The sequence below is a fragment of the Aspergillus undulatus genome (genome assembly GCF_047715775.1).
Source record: "Aspergillus undulatus strain CBS 261.88 unplaced genomic scaffold BDV17scaffold_23, whole genome shotgun sequence".
Classification (NCBI taxonomy): domain Eukaryota; kingdom Fungi; phylum Ascomycota; class Eurotiomycetes; order Eurotiales; family Aspergillaceae; genus Aspergillus; species Aspergillus undulatus.
Genome location: NW_027396627.1, coordinates 180033 through 202448, shown reverse-complemented (window position 1 = coordinate 202448; position 22416 = coordinate 180033). Strand labels below are relative to the sequence as shown.

The 22416-nt window shown below is 49.8% G+C and overlaps 9 protein-coding genes across 9 annotated transcripts; 6 read left to right on the top strand and 3 right to left on the bottom strand.

Annotated features, from left to right (window-relative positions):
• The first annotated feature begins 11 nt into the window (after positions 1-11).
• On the top strand, positions 12-1715 carry BDV17DRAFT_263030 (uncharacterized protein). The gene is made up of 4 exons (XM_073757854.1): positions 12-394; positions 463-546; positions 606-1363; positions 1418-1715. Exons 1-4 carry the CDS (start codon positions 254-256, stop codon positions 1503-1505), a joined length of 1071 nt encoding a protein of 356 aa, XP_073615716.1. The 5' UTR covers positions 12-253; the 3' UTR covers positions 1506-1715.
• A 1097-nt stretch (positions 1716-2812) lies between these two features.
• On the bottom strand, positions 2813-3176 carry BDV17DRAFT_291206 (uncharacterized protein; the record flags this gene model as incomplete). Its single annotated transcript, XM_073762084.1, has 2 exons — positions 2813-3005; positions 3067-3176. The coding sequence occupies 2 exons, from the start codon at positions 3174-3176 to the stop codon at positions 2813-2815; spliced, it is 303 nt and encodes a 100-aa protein (XP_073615715.1).
• A 1108-nt stretch (positions 3177-4284) lies between these two features.
• On the bottom strand, positions 4285-5264 carry BDV17DRAFT_86385 (uncharacterized protein). The gene is made up of 2 exons (XM_073765252.1): positions 4450-5264; positions 4285-4386 (listed from the first exon to the last, which is right to left on the bottom strand). Exons 1-2 carry the CDS (start codon positions 5213-5215, stop codon positions 4364-4366), a joined length of 789 nt encoding a protein of 262 aa, XP_073615714.1. The 5' UTR covers positions 5216-5264; the 3' UTR covers positions 4285-4363.
• Positions 5265-6183: 919 nt separating this feature from the next.
• BDV17DRAFT_298381 (Zn(II)2Cys6 transcription factor) lies at positions 6184-7505 on the bottom strand (the record flags this gene model as incomplete). Its single annotated transcript, XM_073763679.1, has 3 exons — positions 6184-6777; positions 6833-7264; positions 7356-7505. The coding sequence occupies 3 exons, from the start codon at positions 7503-7505 to the stop codon at positions 6184-6186; spliced, it is 1176 nt and encodes a 391-aa protein (XP_073615713.1).
• Positions 7506-8773: 1268 nt separating this feature from the next.
• BDV17DRAFT_298380 (MBL fold metallo-hydrolase) lies at positions 8774-9601 on the top strand (the record flags this gene model as incomplete). The annotated part of the gene is made up of 1 exon (XM_073763678.1): positions 8774-9601. One exon carries the CDS (start codon positions 8774-8776, stop codon positions 9599-9601), a length of 828 nt encoding a protein of 275 aa, XP_073615712.1.
• Positions 9602-12704: 3103 nt separating this feature from the next.
• BDV17DRAFT_291203 (uncharacterized protein) lies at positions 12705-13191 on the top strand (the record flags this gene model as incomplete). Its single annotated transcript, XM_073762083.1, has 2 exons — positions 12705-12833; positions 12931-13191. 2 exons carry the CDS (start codon positions 12705-12707, stop codon positions 13189-13191), a joined length of 390 nt encoding a protein of 129 aa, XP_073615711.1.
• A 1053-nt stretch (positions 13192-14244) lies between these two features.
• Positions 14245-17136, top strand: BDV17DRAFT_291202 (VIT and vWA domain-containing protein; the record flags this gene model as incomplete). The annotated part of the gene is made up of 2 exons (XM_073762082.1): positions 14245-15799; positions 15863-17136. 2 exons carry the CDS (start codon positions 14245-14247, stop codon positions 17134-17136), a joined length of 2829 nt encoding a protein of 942 aa, XP_073615710.1.
• Positions 17137-18420: 1284 nt separating this feature from the next.
• BDV17DRAFT_291201 (uncharacterized protein) lies at positions 18421-19797 on the top strand (the record flags this gene model as incomplete). Its single annotated transcript, XM_073762081.1, has 3 exons — positions 18421-19339; positions 19409-19534; positions 19601-19797. The coding sequence occupies 3 exons, from the start codon at positions 18421-18423 to the stop codon at positions 19795-19797; spliced, it is 1242 nt and encodes a 413-aa protein (XP_073615709.1).
• Positions 19798-20902: 1105 nt separating this feature from the next.
• On the top strand, positions 20903-21690 carry BDV17DRAFT_86351 (uncharacterized protein). The gene has a single exon (XM_073765251.1). It carries the CDS (start codon positions 21011-21013, stop codon positions 21557-21559), a length of 549 nt encoding a protein of 182 aa, XP_073615708.1. The 5' UTR covers positions 20903-21010; the 3' UTR covers positions 21560-21690.
• The last annotated feature ends 726 nt before the right edge of the window (positions 21691-22416 follow it).

Sequence of the window (22416 nt, the reverse complement as noted above, 5' to 3'; positions counted from 1 at the left end):
CAATCCCCAGATGGACTCGCAGTTTAATTTCGAAGGAAACGAACGTCGGCCGTTGCTGGGTAACAATTTCGACAGTTCCATACCCTGGTCAGAAGATGATCGCTGGTGGATTCGTGTCCCAGCCCGACAGCTGCTCTGGCTGCGTCGCATAGTGCGCAAATCGGTTCGATCCTTGTCAGGGGATCTCACACGGATACTCCTAGTAGCTGTTCCTCTCGGCCTTCTTGCGGACTCGCTTGGATTTGGGAATGGCATGAAAGTTGGTCTGAACAGCATCGCACTACTTGCTCTAGAGTCGACTTTTATTTCGACCGCAGAGCTGATCTGGCTATTCTCGAGCCAGACAGTAGGCAAATTTTTGACGGAAATGCTTCCAAATGTGTTTCCCATCCTGGTAAGAAGACTTTCATAGGCAAGAGCGGAGTCGTTGACCGCGATAACTGACTACCTATAATTGCCTAGATCGGAATAATGTGCATAGTGGAACAGCAGAGAATACTCCTGAAATGCTTTATAGTTGGGCTACTGATCATACACCTACTTGTGGTAAATTCCCGCGAAGAATTAAATTGCTCACGAGTTTATATCTGACATGCCGAGGCTAGGGCACCGGCTTCAGCTTTCTGATAGGGTGTATTAACCTTGAACAAGCTTATATCAATTCAACTGCGGCATCTACTTTGTCGCAGCTCACATTGATGATTTCAGTCCCGTTCGCGATATTATTTGTGCTCTCCGATATATTATCTCATTACGGCCCTGGCTTGCGGGAAACGGACAATTCCTTATTCCTCGCATATGCCACCGGAGCTCTCTTACTAGCGTTCGAATTAATGTGGCTCATTTTCAAGTACAAAACGCACGATTATATGTTTGGAGAGCTCGCGGATAGGGAAGAGGAACCAGAACCGGGTGATCCTTCACCTGCACCTGAGCATGTCCGGATTCCGCTGCAATGGCGTGTCGCCTATTTCCTCTGGCTCGCGGCAGCCCCCACCCTCGCCGTCAAATGCTTGGCTAACATTATCAGCACTCCAGCCTGGCCTGTTGCGGAAGCCATATTTGGTGGTAGTGTATTGCTTCCCGCAGCAATTAGCGCCTCCGGAATTGTCAAGACGTGTAATATCGCAAGATCCGGCCGGATGCAACTAGTCATCCACCTGACTGTCGAAACAGCAATCGGAATCTCCTTCTTTACGCTTCCCATTTTGATCCTTATTGATGCCCTAATGGCCAATGACGCAGTTATATGGGATTTTCCCGTCATCCTCACCGCCAGTTTGTTCCTCACTGTCTTCACAGTCGGCATTACGATCAAAGATGGGACCCTAAACTATATGAAGGGCGTTATGTACTTGGCTCTGTATGTTATTTGCTCACCAAATTCTTTCCACTGGGCATACTAACATGCCTGAAGGTATTTGGTTATTGCCCTTTCGCTCTATATTGCTCCATACGAGCATGACAGTCCTTTTCACATCGTCACAACTCCTAAAAACAGATAGTAACTGGCAGTCTTATGGTCCTCTACTATGATACTGGATCCAGCCGAACTTCCTAGCTCTGTGCATATATTTGGAAAGGGTGAAGTGGGACACCAATACGTCTTGTACGCCATATTAGAACAATGTTTACTGCCTCATCATCAATCGTGTCTACAGCGCGATCTAAAGGACAAAGTGTGTGTCATACCAAGATAAAACACAGCAGAAAACAGAAAAAAAAAACCATTCTCAATCAATTATGTACAAGGGGCGGCTCCGCTAAAACAATGTAACACCCTTTTCTAGGCGGAGCGGTTTCCGTTCCGCCGCCTAATCTCGAGAATCTCTACCTTAATGGGTAAGCCTGTTGCCAAATCAATAACCTCTGACCTAGAAGGCACCGAGTCAGCTTCCTCGTCCAAAATGTGATGCAGACCGCCTCTGAGCTCCACCTCAGTTTGGTCAGGGTACATGGCGCTCGATAAACCACGCGCTCGGGAAACAGAAACAACATAGTATGTATGTTTGATTGGCGAACCGCACCACATCCGGGCAGCGCTCAAAGTCTTAATGGCGAGTGACGGGTCCATTCCAATTAAGTATGTCCTTCGAACATATCGATACTGGAATCAAAGGTCCAGGTAAAGACTCATGGGCAGCTTCAATCCGGGATATCATACATCGAAGAGTTGTGCATGGTTGGCTCTTTTGCAGCCATACAGATTTGATTGGTAACCATCGGGTGGCCCCTGGTTCAGGAGCCGTAACCCTAATTATCCAAAACCTGTCCGGAAATAGGCTATTCAGGATGTACGAAATGTCAGGGAATTCTGCTTCCTAAGAGCTTGGGATTAACAATGCGCTTTCTAGGTTTTCAGACAAGAACCGAGCCCAGAAGGATTTAGATGGTCTAGAGAGGTAATAGTTAGGATCCCTATACCAAGTGGGAGCGATAGCCGCGCGAACAGCTCGAATTCTTCCATGTCTCCACAAAGCCAAGTAAAAGTATCAGAAACGTCAAGAAGCAAAAACAAAAAAAACATACAACAGCTGGGATTCGCATGTGGTCACCCACCATACTACTAACCAGCCGGCGTGTGGCTTAAGTACGGCTGAGCGGACGGGAAGCCCTGTTCTCCACACCCTGTGGTCGTATGTACTTATTCCAACCTGAATGCGTTTGATATGGATTTGTAAAAGACATTAGATGGGTGAGCAGGTGAAGGCTGAGCTTCTCACTACCGGCTCACCTGCCTCGCTTGCCTCGCGCAACCTGCTGAGTACTCGTTCGTTTGCAGCAACCGATCGAAGATTGGCTACATAAGCCACTACGCCAGTACTTCAAACACCGGCGCAATTGGGTCGCCTAACATAGCCATAGAAATGTTGCCGACTGGACGGACTGTCATGACGGTTCGGAGGAAGGAGGCGGGGATATTGGCGTACCAGGCGAAATCGAGGTTGCGGGTTCCTGGTCCGAGAGAGCTGCTGGTGCCAGGGATGGTGTATCTATAGAGCTGGCTATAGATGCTCATAGTTAAAGCATGAAAGAAGAAAGTAATACGCGATGGCTTGACCGTACTCTATGCTCGCGGTCGCATGTGGTCTATTCGCCCCGAATACCTTGCTTGTCTCCGCGCCCTCGCTCACGACGCTCTCAGGCACGGCTCCGCGCCATGCTATACCCGACATATCTGCGCGAGGCAGTCTCGCCGAGGAAGGTCTTTTAGATAATAGAGCACACTCCATCGGCGCCCAGTACTAGGTTAGCTGATAGTGTACGAGTCCGTCAGATAGCGATATCCTGCACTACCACAGATATCTTGGTGCTTGTGGTTGGGGCACTCCCTTATATCCATAACCTGCTGTTCAGCCTCGTACACTGCCCGTTTCCGAGCACTCTTTAGGCCTTTGCCATCAACAGACACAGTTTCCGGTGGGTGTGGAATATATGCACTGCTTATTCCGTCAAGATTGGCCCGGAGGCGAAAGTAAAACGCTCCCCAAGCGGTTATGAGGGCGCTGAGCGTCTATAGCCGCTCGATTGGGGGGGAGGCGGGAATTCCGAGGTGAATATTTCTGACGCGGTCGATGCGGTCTAAGAAGGTAATAGCATCGGGGCTGGAAACAGTGCCGGCCATGTGCGATTTGTGCGCGATTGTTCGAAAATGTGAATGTTGTGGCTGAGACGGTGGAGTATGATAGTTGAAGGAACCTCCGATCTTCAGTCTATTAGTCGTCGATTTGAGCAGTTGCTGCGTTGGGCGATAAAAGTATGCAGGACTTTTCGACTGCTAAGAATACGGCAGGAGGATTTGGTTCGCGTAGCTCGGCCCTAGGGCTCACCCATTTTTCATTCGAGCATAGGCATCTCGAAGTTTTGGTTGCAGTACTAGGTACAGGCAGGTTTGTGCATACTGGTTAGACTAGAGGAACGCTAAGGCACCAGGACTGTCTTCCGTGTCTTCAAGTGCAGTTCCAAAATCCTCTCGTCCTGGCTAGAATTAGTTGTTCTCTCATGAATTCTCCTGTACAGAATATTCCTGATAAACTGCAAGCGCGCTGCTCAGAGAATGCCGCTCGTCGTAATCTTGGTCGGGTTTGGACACGAAATATCTGCCAGGCTCACCCTCATTCGCAGACGGCCCCCATATATGTTCGGGAAAAGTGGGTTCCTTGGAGAAGTCAGTATCCAAAGAGCAGCCCTAACTATATCGTTTGAATTATCACAGCATGAAATGCACACCTGAACACCAACCCGGGCCATCCATCTTCGAACATATTCTCTCAAAATATATATTTCCATAGGCCCAGGAACGTGACGCGTTCCGGGCTCAAATCGAGTGGCATAAGTCGACGATGATAAGTCCAAGAGTTGTTCAAAGCATTCCAAGTGATAAAGGTCCGTTTCAGTATTAGTTTGAGCCTCAGACAATAAAATCATCAGATAATGAATAGGAATAATCACCTGGTGATCCGCTCCAATGGTTCTCCCCAGGTTCCACTGCAATTCGATAATCACCGGGCAGAATCTTCTTTTCGCAGTGAATGAGCTGGCATTCTGCTCCATTAGCGGAATTCGGCGCCACCTGGAGCAGGAAAACCGGGTATGGGCGCTTCGAGTATGGTCCCAGCTCCGTGTTTACATAGCTTTTGAAATATCGAACCGCAGCTTGAATGTCTTCTTCCCGCCGTTCTGCGGCTGAAAGAGCCTGTCGGCGCTCTTGCTCCGCGGCATCATCTTCCTTCCATCTGTTGAAGTACTCTCGTATATCAGCAGTGGTAATAGAATTAGGATCGCGGCCGGAGACTCGAGCAACATTCTGTCGAAGTATTTGCTGGCGTTTCTCAACTGCGCGTTTTGCTCTCCTCTCTCGCTGAATTCTCTTTTGAGCTTCTCGCTCAGATGTGTCTGTGCCACTAACTTGTGGGGGATTTTTCCTCGCTGGAGACCTCGTTACCAGAACCTTGGCAGGCGATGACGGAGAACGCTGTTCATTAGAATGTAGTTCTATCGAGGTATTTTCGTTTGGCATCCGAGTGCCTCCCTCAGGTTGGGACTGGGTCTGGTTTGGTGTTGAGGCCTCCAAACCTGCAAAGAGTCGTCCGTTGTTTGTTGCCAATCTTGGCTGCCTGGGTTCGATGACATTCCTGTCTGTTTCAATACTTTGCGGAGGCTTGGAGTTAAGCGTCACACCATACACCCGTGGATCGATAGGGCGATACTCCATTCTGTTGAGGAAGAACAAAAGCTTTAGCAATACCTGAAGTTGGCACAAAATAGAGAGAATTGAGTAGTTGACCGAGTGGGCGAGCTCATGGACACATAAGTACAACCCATATAGCCCCTCACTAGTGGAAAATTACTTTTCCACACCGAGCACTAGCCATAACAGAAACAATAGAATGCCTGACATGCGCGGACTAAGAAAGGCATTTTGTTTTGGTGGCAAAGATACCAACATCTCATAAAGAAAACAAGGCCCTTTGTACCATGATACTCTTTCTTGAGGTCACAGTGAAGGTGTGAAGGAAGTAAAGAAAGTGTAAGCAATCTTAAAACTTTTCAGTCGTCTAACTCCATTTCTCTTTCCTCCATAGTCCGCAATGTTCTGCAGATGCCAAGCAACCGAACATTTTGATTTAGCGATTCCAGTCAACCCACTTTTGTAGCTTCACTGGGAAGAGTGCAACCACTTCATAAGCTTCACCCTAGAAACAAAGCTAGCAAGGTCTCTTGCTTGTTTGATGCTATTCCTGTCCCGGCTAGCCCTGGATAGCTAGGTACTTTGCTCTGATAGCGAGGCATAAGAATGCTTGCAGGGGGCAGGAACCTTAAGGACAGCTCCCTTCTTAGCAGGTCGATCAGCTACTTTGTTCTGGGGGACTTCTAAAGTGCCGCGGGACCCAGCAGATGCGTATAGAGTATCACGACCGTCGCGGGTCATGATCCCGAGCGCGGCGAGCGAACGGAGTCGAGAGTATTCTGCCGGGTCAACAGACAAGAACTGTCCTTACACATATTATGGTAATCGAAATTTCACCTTCACTGGGTTACTGACATTCTATGAGTAGACCAAACAGCTGACTTGTAATTCTGCATCTCAAGCTGGAAGGGATGTGTGGGCATATTGATATCACTTCACTTCTAGAAGACCCTTAGGTAGTAAAATATCATACTATAGCACAGGATAGCAAATTATACCCAATCATACCTGACACGAGCATCATACAACCTCCCCGCCGTCTGTGATATCCAGCCGCCCGAATCCCGATTATCCCTGCAGGTTTGTTGCAACGCAATACTTTGAAACAATCCAGCACCTGTACCCGGCGGTGCATTCCACACTTCATCGCTATCCGGCATGCAGAAGTCCAAGTCTGCCAGGGTTAGAAGACTAGGACTGCTGTCATCCCTAATGTCAGTGTCGGCTCTGCCGCTTTCACCTTGAGCACATGTACACAGCCTGCAAAGCTTGTACAGCGCCAAGCCAAAACGCTTGACCTCCTCGACGCTCACCCAGACTAGGGCAAGGGGTGCAGAAGACGAGTGCTTGGTGAGCATATTTGGGTAGTAGAACAGGCGCAGCCGTCGGCAGGTTTCGACTAGAGATGCGAGGAGCTCGTACTTCTGGAATGGAAGTTGGAAGCGGAGGTTTAGGTCAAGGGTTGTTTCCTGTTTGGCCACAAGAAGGGCAAAGATGCATTGTAAGAGGATACTCTGGTAGGTTGCCATGGGCCATGGGGCTTTGCTGTCCCGACAGGGCGTTGATTCCGAAATATACCATTGTGACTGGGCTATAAGTCAGCAAAGCTTGTTCTATTGCCTCGAGATTGGCGGTTTTTACTCTTTGATCCTGGATTGCAGAAAGTAATTTGAGGTGGAAAGTCATCGCTGTGTCCCGTCCTTCTTGCCCGCCTTGAATCCACAAGCCAATCATGACCATGGATTGCAAGAGGATACACGGTTCTTTGGAGACGTCAAACGTCCCTCGGTGTAGAAACGGCCAAATTGGGTGAAAGTCGCGAAAGTAGATATCGATAAAGTCCTGACCGGTCCACCGTGATGTGTCTGGTACGGGGCCGACCAACTCCGTGCTCAGGAGGGCCTGAGCATTTGGGACGGTTGACTCATCATGGATTTCACTTTCCTGTCGAGTCCTTGAACAGGTAATCCTTCTCCTCTGACATCGGTTGCACGGACTTCCACTATCACAGCGTTCTTTCCGAACATGACAGGCCCTGCAAGCCTTGGGGGCACGAGATGGCGGTGGCTCTTTCTCTGGGTGATATTTCCGAATGTGGCGGCGTAAGAGGTCACTGGTGAGAATTAGCCTTTGCAAAGTTTTATTAGATCTTTCGAGTGGTCACGTTCCTTCTGACTAAAATACTGTTGCAATGAGGGCAAGGGAAGCGCTCTGTTTGGGCATGGCGTGTTGCGTGACGGTTTAGATGCTCTTTTCGCCTGTAGGCCGCACTGCATCCTGGGTGTTGGCATCGAAAAGGAGCAATAGTATACATATTAATTTTTGTAGATTTTTTTGCTTCAGTTGGGAGTGGAGAGTTAAGAGGGATGCCGAGTGGCAACCCGGTTTCAAGGATCGACTACGTAACGACTAAGTAAGCAGGCATCCCGCTCGGCATCCCGCTCGGCCACTCCCGCTACCCAACTATAAGAATGTGAGAGTATTGCATTGTCCCGGATTAGTTGCAATCAGTCGAGAAACGTAAGGCAATGGTGTCTTCCTGCGACCTCGAATCCGTCAGTGTATCACTAGACAATGACCCGAACTACGAAGTCTCCTGGGAACCTGATGATCCGGAGAACCCTCGTCTCTGGCCGATATGATACAAAGGTACCACTGTCGTGATGATGAGCCTTGGTGCAACATTGGTCAGCCTATTTAGCACGCTATATACTTCAGGGATCCCCGGCTGGGAGGACGAATTTTATGTATCGAAAACCGTCGCTCTCCTCGGTGTCTTCACCTACCTTCTCGGCATGGCTATAGGACCATTGTATTGACGCTACCTAACGAAGTGGACGGGCGACGACCTGTCTACCTGATATGTCTAACCGTCTTCGTCTTACTGACTTTCCGGAACGCTTTTACAGTTGAGCATAAACGAACGCATTCAGAACTGTTAGGGTAGAAATCTCAGACAGACACTGCATAACTGTAGTACTCCCACCCAAGAGGTTGACTTGAGATTTCCGTATCTGAATCGGCCTCCGTCGGGATAGCCCTGGTACACGATTGCCACGGGATTCGGCAAGCGAGCTTCGTCCAGCACCAGTTTTCGATGATGAAAACTTCCAGACTACCTAGATATGTTTGCAATGTCTCCACTGTTAGGGTAATAAGACACTTAGTCCGGTATATCCATCAGAATCTGGATTTGTTTTTAGGTTGCCGAGGTGGGCTACTCCGAAAAGTGAGAACTAAACCCGGCGGTCACCCACCTGGGTGAACATAGTCAAAATTTCCCGCGTCATGAATGGAAGATTTAGATAATCGAGATCTACTAATCGCATACTGAACCGTAGAGGCAAGAGGGTGCCGAAGCGCGGGCGGTATACCGGGTAGGAAGCGGGATGCCGGAGCCTAGCAGTAGGTATGTAGGTAGCTTAGTGGACTGATTAGCTGATCTAGACTGAAACATTGAACCTTTTTTTAAAGCATATTATGCCTATGCACAGAAAGTATAAGAAATCTTACCCTCCCGTCTATCTCAACTATCCATCAACACTTTTTACATACACTCTATACCTCTCTCGTCAAACCGCCATGGCTCCCACCTTAAACGTCACCCACATCGGCACCGCCACCGCCATCCTCCAAATCAACGGGATCAACTTCCTAACAGACCCCTTCTTCTCCCCTGCCGGAACCACCTGGGACCGAGGCAGTGTAAGTCTAAAAGTGACCGATGACCCGGCCCTCCGCCTCGACCAACTCCCAGTCATCGACGCCGTCCTCCTAAGCCATGAAGACCACCCAGACAACCTCGACGAACTCGGCCGGCAGCTTCTCGATGCCCGCCCCGTCTTTACAACCGTCGACGGAGCCAATAACCTTGCCCCGCGCCCAGCCGTGCACGGTATGAAGCCCTGGGACGAAATCAGCACTACCATCGCCGGTAAGGTCTTCCAGATCATCGCCACGCCGACCCAGCATCTCCCTGGAGGCGAATGTACGGGGTTCATCGTTACGGGTGAAGAGTTCGGATATCACACCGAGACGACCCCGGATGGCCGGGTTCGCGTTCTGCCTAACGCGATCTACTTTACTGGTGACACGGTCTATAACGACGAACTCGGGCTACAGTCCATTGCGGACAGGTACCATGTCTGCGTGGCGGTTATGAACTTGGGAAATGCGCATGCGCCTGTCTCTGAGGATCCCAGTGTGCCTCTGTTGCAGATTACCATGGGCGGGAAGGATGGGGCGAGGCTTTTCCGTGACCTTAAGGCCGATGTTCTTGTTCCGATGCACTACGAGTCATGGGGGCATTTCACGCAGTTTGGGGCGGAGTTGCGCGAGGTGTTTGAGGAGGAGGGGTTCAGTGATAGGGTTTGTTGGTTGAAGGGGGGTGAGAAGGTTACTGTTCTTTAGGTTTTTTGGGAGACGTAGCTTAGGCATCTTTCTTCCTGTTTCGCGGACATTATTTCAGTTTGAGTGCCATTGGATATACAATTCGCCGAATTGTATTCCTGCTTGTATCTTTCTGGAATATTAATGCTTGGTTTGGTTTGAGTCTGCGGGTTTGATAACATATCACGCATTCCCGCAAAATTATGAAAATTTCCCGTACCGCGCAGCAAAACCAGTATAAATTTCATTATAAATAGTAGTTGACTGTTCTAAGAGAGGAAGCCTTCGTTGCGAAGGAACAAAAAAGATGGGAATGCGACGGAGTCTTAATGGATGCGCTAGCTAGCTACTGAAATCAATGATATGTAACGAATGCGAATGCGAATTATACCAGACATAGAAGAAGGAGGAACCATAGGCTCCTGTATCTTGACTATCGCTGGGGATACACCGGAAATCTTATGGCTGCAGCAAATAGAAAATTAACACTGTACCCCTGATGCTGAGAGCTTCTGCTGTATAAGGAAGGATGTGCAAACTGCAAAAGCTCTGTATGAACCTCACTCCAGAAAGTTCACCTTGCAATATCTGCCATATTTCTTCCTCTAACTTCTTTTTCCTGTCACAGGCCAAGCGATATGTATCATGCTATTCCCACCTTTTTGTCAACTTGGCCAGTTCCGACCAGAGCATTTTCGCCCGTATCTTGCATTCAGTGTCACCGGCTTCAACACATTCCGCCGGAACTTTCAAGGAAATAGGCCACTGTTTGCGTATCTTTTAATAAATTTGCCATTGTTCGTCCAGAAAAAGCAAGGTACTGGGTGCAGCTGTCCCATCGGTACTTCTTGCCGGTTTCATCGAAAGACAAATCTAGTCCATCACGAACGTCCAGGAAGAGGTCATGAGTCAGATCGTATATGGACCGCTCATTGCCTCTACAACAGTTAGAGCATAGTATAGATAGTCGTGGAGAATCGAAACCGCGGAGAGTTAGGTACTGCCGTGTCTTTCCTGCGCCTTTTTTCCAAGCGCTTTCATAGTAGGCCAGCAACGAGCTTTCGTAGCTCCCATGTAGACGCCATTGCTTAGCATAGTAGCTCCACTTGCAAAGAACAGTCGGGTGGCCTCGGCAAGCGAGAATTTCCTGTAGTCTCTCAATGGCCCGCAACTGCCCAATTCGCAAAGCCCATAGCACATCTTCTTCGTGCATGCGTTTCAAGGCATGGAGCATCTGGGCTACTGAGCTCACAGGACCATAGCTCCCTTCTGACACGTCTGCTAGGTGGGTGGAAAGCTCCTGCAAATACTTTGAGCTTTCCTGGCCCGCCTGGAGTCCGTAGATATACCGACATATTCGCCAGATTCGGACCAGAAGGTGCGGGTCTTTTGAACTCAAGAGCGGACTTTATATCGCCAAAGATCAATCTTAGCTTGAACTCGCCTTCTTCGGACGCTGTTTCCCTTTTGAAGAAGGGCGCTAAGCTCCAGCATTGACCGTTTATGTCCTTCCATTCTTTAGCAAGGCTCTTTGGGCCTTCCGGGGGAAGAAGGGTGAAGCTGTCGAAGCCCCAACTTGAGCTCCGAAAGAGCTCAAGGCAAAGGATATTGATGCTGTGGAGCATCATCTCCGCAAGATAAAAGGCATCGGAACTTCGGACTATTGGTATTGATTGAATGTAGGCCGCATCTTGAAAGCTGACTTAATTACGAGTACAGGCAGCGCAGGCTCTTGGGCATATAGATGCATAGCGCCGGTCTGACGGCGTCTCGTCTTTCCCTCCCTTCCCTTCGCTTGATAACTGGCGAAACCTGATCTTCCATGTCAGGAATCTGATTAGATGTTGGGTCGGCTCCTCCATTAGATCGATCCTTTTCCGTAGGAAACACCTTCTTGGGTATTCCGCGCCTAGGCAGTGTAAGAATGGGTATGCTCTGGATCTTTTTTGGTATGCAAATTACGTACGAGAAATCCATGCTGTATACCAATTCAAGGATTCTCCTGACATTTTCTTCTCGCTGGCTCCAATAGGCACGGATCCTTTCTACAGCATTTTTCAGACAACTAGCGCCTTCTGAGACATTGGTCCATTCATCTCTTTCATTTGCTGTCCTTGGTGGAAGGGAATCGTAAATTGAGTATCTTCGCGATGCTGTCGTAGTACTAGATTGAATAGAAAAGTAACGCTTGGACTCATCGTCGCTTTTTTTGTGGGCCATACTGAGATGTAAGAGGCAACAATACTGTTCCAAGGCCAAAGCTGGCAAAGACAAAAAGTTCATATTTGAGCGGTTTGTGTTGGCTCGAGAAGAGGGCGGAGGAGTCCATTTCTGCGACAAAATTCCCGATTATCGGTCTTTCACCAGCTGACACTCCGTCTGACAAGTGTAAGGCCTGGTGCATATGAGGTCGTGTATGATATGTTAGATTAAGAGAATTTTGCGTTAGTGGGAGGGATGTGCGACTGCTTGCCAATCAGGGTCACGCTCAACAGCAGTTCTGATTAGCTAGGGCTCCAAGCCATCCTGGACATCAGAAAGTCCAATTTTGCATTTGACCACCGCGTCATGGAGTGCAAACGGAGGTCGAAAATAGCGGAGTCCAAATACGGATCGATCGTCTATAAATATAAGTTCAATCCCCAGGACGAGGCTCGAGAATCCACTTCCCTTCAGCCCTTCAACAGCCATTGCCTCCCTTCTCCAAAGTTGCTCTTTACCCTGTCCAGCTACCCTAGATTTCTTGTTCAACTCAGTCTTCTACTATATGTCAGCCCCTCGAGAACCATACCTTCTTCTACGGACCCATATAGGATCTCACACGACGAAGTGCGGCAACTCTTCAAAGCAATTGAAGAGCAGAAGAAGGAAAATACGAAGCTCATCATTATCGCTGTCTGCCATGCTCATGCTAGCGTGAATGACCTCCGGGATGAATACAAAAGCATTTGGTTCAGTCGCTGTGAGTGTGGATGAACTCCTGACCCCCACGCTGGATGTTGTTAAGGCTCCCTACTGACCCGACCTAAACATGTTAGCCAACAAGAGAATCATACCACAACGGCCTACAAAGGCCTATCACGAACAAAAGCTCATGTTTCTTGTCAGCCCATATGTCACCAACATGTCCATCCACATACCGCCCAAATTCCACATGGTGACGATCAATCGCTGCCGCAATATACCTCGCAAGAAGAAAGGCGATGAGGCAGATGACAAGCTTCTGCTAGATGACTCATCCACATTCTGCAATGTGATGCTCAGAAAGTGGGACGAGAGGTCCAATACGTTCAGAAACCGCCGGTTCTGCGTCCTTGGGGAAGTCTACCTGTGCCTGAACCTCGACCAAGTGGAAAGGCGTCATCGCAACCCTACTCGGCACAACCGCGGGCGTGTTGAAATTCAAAGCTGGCATGAAAGTGATAGCTGCCGGCTTCTACTACAGCCACTGGCTCGGAATGAAGCTCTTCGGGGGTTATATCAGCACGTCAGCCTACATGGCTGCTGCTGGCCCGGCCGTCGGCCTCGCTTTAGGCAGAGCCGCTGCCGTCTACTTCATCCCATGGGGCAAATTGTGGGCATTTTTCCGGCGCCTTGTTGGAACGCTTTAGGATACTCTTGGTCGGATCTGGGATTGGGCTAAGGACAGGTTTTTGAGTTTGTCACCGGTGGTGGAGGATTTCCCGCCGCCTCCTGTTTACTCGATGAGCGCCTAGTCCGTTTAAATCGTAGTATAAAGTGCCTCGGACGAGAACTCTCCTTGTCTGTGGAGAGTTCTAGTTTATTTTATTTTTTTTTCTTTTGTTGCGTGCGTCTCTGTGCGCTTTTACTTTCGGTAGTCTCGACTGTGCTTGCTTCACACAAATTGTACCAGCTTTCCATTGTCTATCTGAACTAGCCAATGCTAATTCGCATATGCAGTTTCTAATAGCCTTCAGTGTTGTATCCAGATTGGTAAAAGTCAAATTTACATAGGCAATCGCAACAATGTAAAAAGTGATATCACCTAATTCTGATACCCCGGTGTGGTTTGCAAACCTCACCTCAGGCTGGGAGTGTTGCCGACTCCTTGGGAAACTCCACGCCCCTCTCCTCAGTAATCCACTGACCGGATTCACGATAAATGGTTTTCTTAGTAAGGATCCCTGGCGTTCGCCATGCTCCACAACCAATACTACGGATTGCTCGGTCCGTACTCCGAAACCAAAGGTGTGCCCGGAGTCCACGAATTGATTAGGATCCCCCGAGCAAGAACTATTGAAATACATAACCCGCTCTTTAAAAGAGGCGGTATATGAGAGAGCGGCGTCTCATAGCGCAGTTGATGTTTCAAGGAATGGATATACTCGTATAATGATTCCCGATTCTACGGACCCCGCCCACTCAGCCGCTCCCCTTAAGGCACATGGATAACTGCAATAAATATCCTATCTGGCTTTTCCTGAATGTTCAACCGACAAGCTATGGATTTTTCACGTCGAACTGCATACTCCTGACCCACGCTTGCGCCAGATTGCATGTTGTACCCCGTCGCCAAGAAGAGGAGAAACAAGGCTAGGCCCTGCGAAGGTTCGACTCAGCCTCACTCATGCTTGGCCCAGAGCTTTATAAACCCTCCCAAGCCCTCTCCGAGTCTGAAATCTGACAGTCAAGACATCAGCACCATGGCTGCCGCTGGTATCGTCTTTGAGGTCGTGGAGCCTCCGAGCCCACACTTGGGCGACCACTGCTGGGAATGGCTTCAAACGCGTGACTCGGCATATCCGGCTTCGTTTCCTGAAGCGCTGCGGAGACGACCGGCTTTGCTGCCGCCAGTATCTATTGGTTTGGCAATCAGTGTCACTCAGGGGACGGCCAAGGCCGTCGTTGCGCAGACATTTCGAAACGACACTCCTAGAACCATCGAGAAAGGCACATACCAGTTCCCGATCCCACACGAGTCGAGCGTTGTTGATTTTAGATGCAAGGTGGGTACAAAGACTCTGCAAGGAAAAGTCAAGCCTCGACCAGCGGCAAGGGAGGAGTTCAACCAGGCAGTGAAAAGGGGATACTCTGCCGGGCTTGTCGAGCAGGATAGCCCCGAGATCTTCAGGACGAACCTGGGAAATATACCGCCGCACACTACCGTCGAAGTCAAGCTGTCCTTTATCTTCTTTCTCAAATATACACTCTCCGATGACGAGGTAACAACAACCGTCCTCACAATACCGACGTATATCGCGCCTCGCTTTGGCAATCCTGGATTCCAGCTCAATGAGACCGGACCGAGACGCAGGACAAAGCTCTCCGTTGACATTGACATCCTGGCCAGCACTGAGATCCGCGACGTGCGTAGTGATACGCATCGAATCCTCGTTGAGCAAGGCGGTCGCCAGGGACTGGGTCAACGCTGGGCTGATTTCTTGACTGACGCTCCTCTCGATATCGACCACACCGCCGCCTCAGTCAAGCTTGATGAGGAGTCAGCCTGTCTGGATAGAGATTTCATCGTGACTATCTCTGTACACTCTCCTATTGACAAAGAGATGCCACACGCTACACTCGAAGCCCACCCGGACTTAGGAGCATCGTCGACAATGATGATCGAAATTCCTCCCAGCTTCATGCTCCGTAACCAGCGGCCACTCGAGGACACAGAAGTGGTATTTCTCGCAGACCGCTCAGGGTCAATGTCGGACAAAATACAGGGACTCAAGCAGTCACTCGAGTTCTTCCTACGCGGTCTTCCCCAGACCCGATTCAACTTGTACTGCTTTGGAAGCCACTACACGTCCCTGTGGGGTACATCTCAGCCATACAACGATGACACCCTGGGTGAAGCCCTCCGCTATGTTTCCGCCTTTGACGCCAACATGGGTGGCACTAGTCTCCTACCAGCCTTGGAGGGCCTCGTTCGGTGCCGCGCAAAAGGCTCCCTGGATGTTATTGTTCTTACAGACGGGGAGGTCTGGCGGTTACATGAGACGATCGACTTTGTGCGACGGACGCACACAGAATCCGGGGGCGCAGTCCGGTTCTTCGCCATGGGCATTGGAAATGCCGTTTCGCATGACCTTGTCGAAGGCATCGCCAAATCTGGCGGCGGATACACTGAGATTATTCCCCTTGCGAGTAGTGAGGGCTGGGAGGCTCGTATGGTGGCTGTACTGAAGGCTGCTATGACCGGGCACGTTGCTAGTATTTCTTTGGAAGTTGATGGGGTAGATCTTCAGCCGCAGGGTAAGGAAGTCAGGCCCCGCTGACTATGGTCGCTACTCGATACTAATGTTAAAAAATACGTAGGTGATGCAGACTCACCACCGACGCTACAGATGTCACCAAGCAATATCTCCACGCTGAGCCCATTCATTCGCAATCGCATCTTCATCCTCGCAGAAGGGAGCCAGGTAAATACTGACTCGGTAGTCAAGATCAAAACAAGGTCTATCAGTGGCCAGGAAGTTATAACCCAGGTTCCAGTCTATGCCCTGAAAGAGAAGGATGCCACCCTCCACCAGTTCGCAGCAAGAGCCCTGATCAGTGATCTGGCCACAAGACAAAGCTGGATCCAGCGCGAGGAGAAAATTGATCCTGGTTCACTGCACGAAAGCGAGGTTTCCCAGAAAGAGGGCGAACGGCTGGGTTGTCTGCATTCGCTGGTCTCGAAGTGGACGAGTTTTGTGGCGGTCGAGATATCAGAGGATACGGGGGAATCCTTGGAAGAGGACTGGGTCAGTATATCAACAGACACGATAACTGCAGGTATCGGGAACCTGATGAGACATACGAGTAACCCCCGCCGGTCCTGTTCACAAAGCCAATCCTTCGATGCCGACTTCGCGCCCGATACCAGTGCCTTCAGTCTCGATTTCTCGGCACTCGAGAATCCAGATATACTGGAGAACTTTGACTTTGATGCATTCCTCAACACCGATGCTGATACTGCCGGGTTCGGCTTTCAACCTGACGCTGCCCCTGCATATTTTACTCCACCTGTAGCTGCGCTCACTGGCTTTCCTGCAGCGAGGCGCAGCCTTCGATCGCAGTCCACCAGTGATTCAGTTAATCCAGCCAGTAGCGATACCGCGCGAAGCCCGCAAGCGCACCCTATTCCCGGCGTCCTCTTCAATGATCCTGTTGTTGAGGTGCAGTGCGTACCCATGATGATGAACAGCTACAGCTACGGCGACAGAGAGAGCAGCAGCCAAGCCAGTCGTGTTGAGTTCCCACCGGTTGACAACCCAGCAACCTTCATCCGCCAAATCCTCAAATACCAAAAGGCAGACGGATGTTTCAAGATCCCTTCCGATGGGCTGGCAACGTGTACTAGTCCGGAGATACAGGCGCTTGTCTCAGCGCTACTCGCCCAAGGGGTGGAGTATACCCATGCTGTCACGGGTGTGCTGGTTATATGGATGGAGGTAAAGATGCCAGCGCTGAAAACGTTGTGGGTGAGGATGGTGGAGAAGGCGAGGAGGTGGATTTGGATGGAGGAGCATGGAACTGTCGATCAGAAGGCCGGTGGAGATGGGAGGTCGGTGTTGGAGATTGCAGACGAGATGGTTAGGGCTGACTAGTTAGCTAGGGCTCGGGAAGTGGGGTTAGACTGGGTAGGTAAGATGATGTTGGTTCTGATATGCCTTTGGCTTTTGGTACTTGAAACTAGCTTGACCTTGGGTAATGCGAGTTATCATTGTTGCAATATGGGATTCAGTGTATAAGTCTACGAATACTGGTGCCGGAATAAGCACATTTATACCTCTTTACAGCTTACGGCCCCGTGGCTTGGAATATTTGTATCAGACTCATTCATAGCTTATATCAACCCTTTCTTCCTTTCGTGTAACACGTACATGCACTGCTTTACTTATCCAGACATCACGCTTTTCAGGCGATGCTATTGAATAATGACGAGATTCCGGTTGATTTACTGACCAGGTGAAGAAATCTTGTCTTGAACACCTCTTTACTTGAAGATAGAATCTCCCTACAACAAATTTATCCGGTCCACAGAAGGAGGTGTCAGCTTTGGCTGCAATGCCTGCACCACATGCATGAACACTAGGCTATACCCACCTGATTCGGTCCACTACGAGTAGTCGATCGTAGGGTTTTGGATATATCAACTTCCAGCCCACTTTGAACTTCGATGTGCACGCGCCGGTTCGTTCACCCTTAGAGGCCCTGATGCGAGACTTTTATTCGAGCAACGGCTTCATCACATAACCAGGGCACATGTTTCTCTACAAACTAAGGCGTTTCTGGACTACCAGCGTCATGGCCAGAAGTGATAGCGTAGGCATCCCACCTGTCTGGTTGGCAAGCGACAGGCCAATCAAAATGTCCTCTCAACACTCCGTCAGGCGACTGAGCCACTGCGGCCTCGATGTCGGGCTCTCTGTCAGCCTATTGGTAGCGAAGACGTTGGTTTCCCTTGCGGATTCACAGCCTTGTGCGCCAGTCTACTGATTCAAGTTGTGTTGGAACCACAAGGCTGAATTGTCGTCATATGAGCCCTCTTGGGCTTGATGAGGCGCAGTTCTTCATCAGGCGCCTCGATCCAGTCTCCATGGGGCAGCTTCAGAACTGCCAGGCGAATTCATTGTCGACACTTTCCACAGATGCCTAGAGGATTGAACATAGCCCCAGACTTGTTTCTATTCAATTCACTTAAGTACTGCGGTCTTCAGTCCCGCGCGGTACATAAATTAGCCACCTGCAGGATTCTCTTTCTTTTCTTTTTTCATTCCCTCCATCGTTAAGCTACCATAAGCCGTTCTGAGGTTATCAACAACTAGCCCACCTAAGCCAGTGGTAACCGCAGGATCAAATTCACGATAGATTATCCCCTAACGGAGGCTATGCGAAACACTGGCCTGGGTGACACACCAATAGCCGAAGAGCCAGAACAGTTACTTTTCAATCCTCCACCGGACATTGGGCTCGCGCCGGATGCCCTTGACAATATTCCCCGGTATCTCTTCCGAATTGTCTCCCCGCGTTCGGACGGCAAAACAGATGCAACATGGGTGCGCTCCGAAGCGGCCGAACAGAACAAGGATTCCAGCCGACAAGACATCTTCGAGAGCCTAGATTCCCAGAAAAAGGCCGTTATCGCGCGCACACTTAGCAAGCATCTCTGGTGGAAGAAGGATGATGTCGAGGACAATTTCGTCTCATGGACTAGCTCGCTGCTCTTTGCTCTGCAGTACATCTACTACCGACACCGGAGCTGGAAGGACAGGTCCAGATTGGAGGATATCAGGCTCTACGTTATCGACACAACGCGCTTCCCTCGTGGGACATTCCTCTGCGACCTGGATCTGCTAGAGGTCTTTTGTGAATTCGACGTGCACGTTAACTCACGTCAGGATTTGAATAACCTCCGAACGCTCCGAACCGGGGGTGGATTTTACTTCGGGGAATACCTCTCGCAGGGATCGTTGGAGATCGCGAATAAGCATCAGTCAATTGGTGCCGTGTTGCTGTTCAAGGATAACCTATTGCATCGCTTGCAACCTCTTTTCTCTGATATCCAGGTCCCCGCAGACGTGAAACCCCTCTGGGCGAAAGAAGTGCTTGATCTTCGCGAGAAAATCTGGCCTGCCAATACACCTGGCCAACTATCCATGCAGGAAAGGAGTCGTCGCTTGGGAGTTGTTTGGGAAATTGTGCATCTATTTGATCGGGGATGGAGATTCCCCCTCGCCGTGTACTTTGCAGCCCTAATCGGGCCGGAAGCCGGAGGTCGAGGAGATACATTTTTAAATACTTCCGCCCGTTCTACGGTGAGAATAATAACTTCCGATATCTAGGGTCAATGTCTGACTATACATGCGAAAAATGCAGGCGAAATGGACTGTCTTGGATTCTCTGATTTCCACATTATCGCGCCGGGCACAATGCCCGAACTCACACGGGCGAAGGAGCTCGTCCATGAGGTTTACATGTACTTTCTGGCTTATCGCGCTTCAGGTTTGTTTGGATCTTCTTCTTTCCCATGTATCCATTAATGTTTCTGTCTTGCTGATTAACCGCTAGAGTTCGTTAGGAAGGCTGAGACGCTTATTCGCCATCTACATCCACGTCATGTCTCAGAGCTGGAAGGTGCATTCCCTGTTGCAGACACAGGCTGTAATAAGGGTATTCTGCCCGCGCGGACCCTCTTGGAACGGTCTGGTGATTTACGCGCAGTGTGTGAAGAGGCTGTAAAGGTATACGCACACGATAAAGAATAAGTCATTGCTTGGCTTTCGTGAGGGTGTCTACAAGGGAGCCGCCGCCAGCGTGTCTAGAAAGAAGATTTTCATATCAGGTTAGGGGAAGAATGGAACATGGCTGTCTATTTGGCGCCCACTTCGGTTTCAAGAGCATAAAGAAGAACAGAATGTGATTACTGGGATGTGCTAGACCGAAATCGAATATATGAATTCAACTTCAGTAATCATGGATACTGGCGTTAAGCCATAAATTAAATAAATATTAAGCTATCTCCATTGCATTACACTGTGCAGTTCTGCATTCTTGCCCAGGTTATTTCTGTGCGCATTGCCGACACATGAGAAGCTGGTGTCACTAGGGTGATCGTGGATTGACTCCGGAAACCCTATGTTGGCGGAAGGAATGTGGTATCGTCACTCTGGGAATGATTACGGACTTATGACCCCGAGCATCTATTGGCGGTGCCTGGATCTTTTCCCAAATACATTATATCTTTCCATGTGTTTCAAGGCGGAAGTTGAATCAAGAGGCAGAGCGCCCTCCAAGATTATGCGATAAATACAGCACCGGCAAATTTATCCTTACTATTTACGTCTTCAGCTGCACGAGTTAGATGTTGTGCACAAATCTGGTCTCATACTAAAAAAAAAAACGGAGTCAGTACGCACAAATGCACACTCGCAGACCACGTAATGGAGTCACAGAGATGAGCCCAAGAAATAAGTCAGGGTGACTAAAAGTTGGCACTCTCAGGCCTGGACCTTCGCAGGAAACTCGGAGATGGACTTTCCAGTCACAGAACCCTAGACTAATCGAACTAGAGTGGGAGTTCGTACGTTCAGAGAAGAATGTTACCATGCAATTGGCCCATCCAAGAGGGCCCGAGCGAGGCTATAAGAGCCGCAATTTTAACTAAAGATTATGCACCAATAGGAGTGTTACATGTGAGACAAGTCCCTTCAGTTAATACCCACCAATACCACCCTAATCTCCTGTTCCTGGAGCCCGGGCTCACGGTTGGCCGCCAGAATATAGGCTAAGCTTAGCAGGGCACAATAATTTTGCTGGGCTGAGATCTGGGTTTGTTTAAAAGATGCCGGTAGAACCTCTTGCCACCCAAACCCAACCCATTACTTTCTCGCCCCAGCCACTCTTTAAAGTCACTCCCACAAGGGGCCAACTAGTCACTACCTAATCACTCGTCGCTCGTTATACAAAACCGACCTGAAAATGCAGCTCCTCGCTTCCCTCCTGCTCACCCCCCTCCTCGCGGCGGTAGTCTCAGCGGACTGCAGCGGCCCCATTAGCTACACCACCTGCGAAGACCGCATTGTCCACTGGTTCAACCCTGAAACCGGCGAAGTCTGCGACCCGCTCGACTGTGGTGGCGGCCGAGCCCCCGTCAAGTACGATGTCCCTGGCTGTGCCGCCTACACGGGGACCGAGATCTACACCTCCACCAGATCGATTCTCTCCTGCTGGACGCCGTCCACTGTCTCTGCTACTACCACGGCTAGCGAGACTCCGAGCGCCGAAGAGACCAAGACCGAGACCGAGACTACTCCTACTTCTGCGGCTACCACTACGAGCATCACCCCATCGACTACCCCTGCACCTACTTCTGCTCCTGCGGCCTCCAGCTCCACGGGTCCTGCCAACCAGACTGAAACAGCAGACGAACCTATCCATACCGGCGCGGCTGGCTTGCAAATGGCTGGTGGGGCAGGGTCGCTGGTGGCTGCCGTCGGCGCGATGATTGTTATTGTTAATTTGATTTAATTGTCATTGAAAGAGGTCGTTGTCTGGCTCCACTCTAGTGTACAGCACTCTCTTACCTAGGCTCTGTCGATGATATTTTCGAGGCGCGGAGCCAATGATAAGGCTCCCTCCGCATAAGAGCTTAGACCCTTACTTATTAGTCCACGTAATGGGATCGTCCTATATTACAGACCATCTAGAATGGAGAATATAAACCTAGACTGAGGGCATTGTAAGCGCTAAGAAACAATGGGACCGGCTCAAGGTGGTCAACAACTCCTACAAGAGGCGTCCTTGCACGACAAGTGCCAGGAGTTCAATAACCGCGTGCCGGGGAAAGCAGGCCGACCTTCCTTGTGGCTAGCCTCGTACACTAGGGCACACTGCAGCGGACTACTCTATATCAACTTCCCTCCTATAGCAACTATTACATACGACCACAGGGTGTGGAGAACAGGGCTTCCCGTCCGCTCAGCCGTACTTAAGCCACACGCCGGCTGGTTAGTAGTATGGTGGGTGACCACATGCGAATCCCAGCTGTTGTATGTTTTTTTGTTTTTGCTTTTATTTGTTTTATATGTTAAGACGAGTGGAGGGTTGGAGAGGTGGTCACGGACGCGGATATAATTAAGTGCGGTGTAGCCGATGGATATATATAGTTCGGTCCGGCTAGTTTGGTGACAGAAAAGGTCTACCCGAGGAGAAGTCTGTGAAAACACTACCTATTGAGGAGCAAATTTAGACCAAATAAACCAAATCCTCGTCATCAGCGCGCGCAGGCAGTTGGTGAAGCGGACCCGGACGGGGGTCATTTTATGCCTTGTTCATCCAGAGCGCCCAGGCACATTGGCCACCGCGAATTACTATTGTGTCATTAA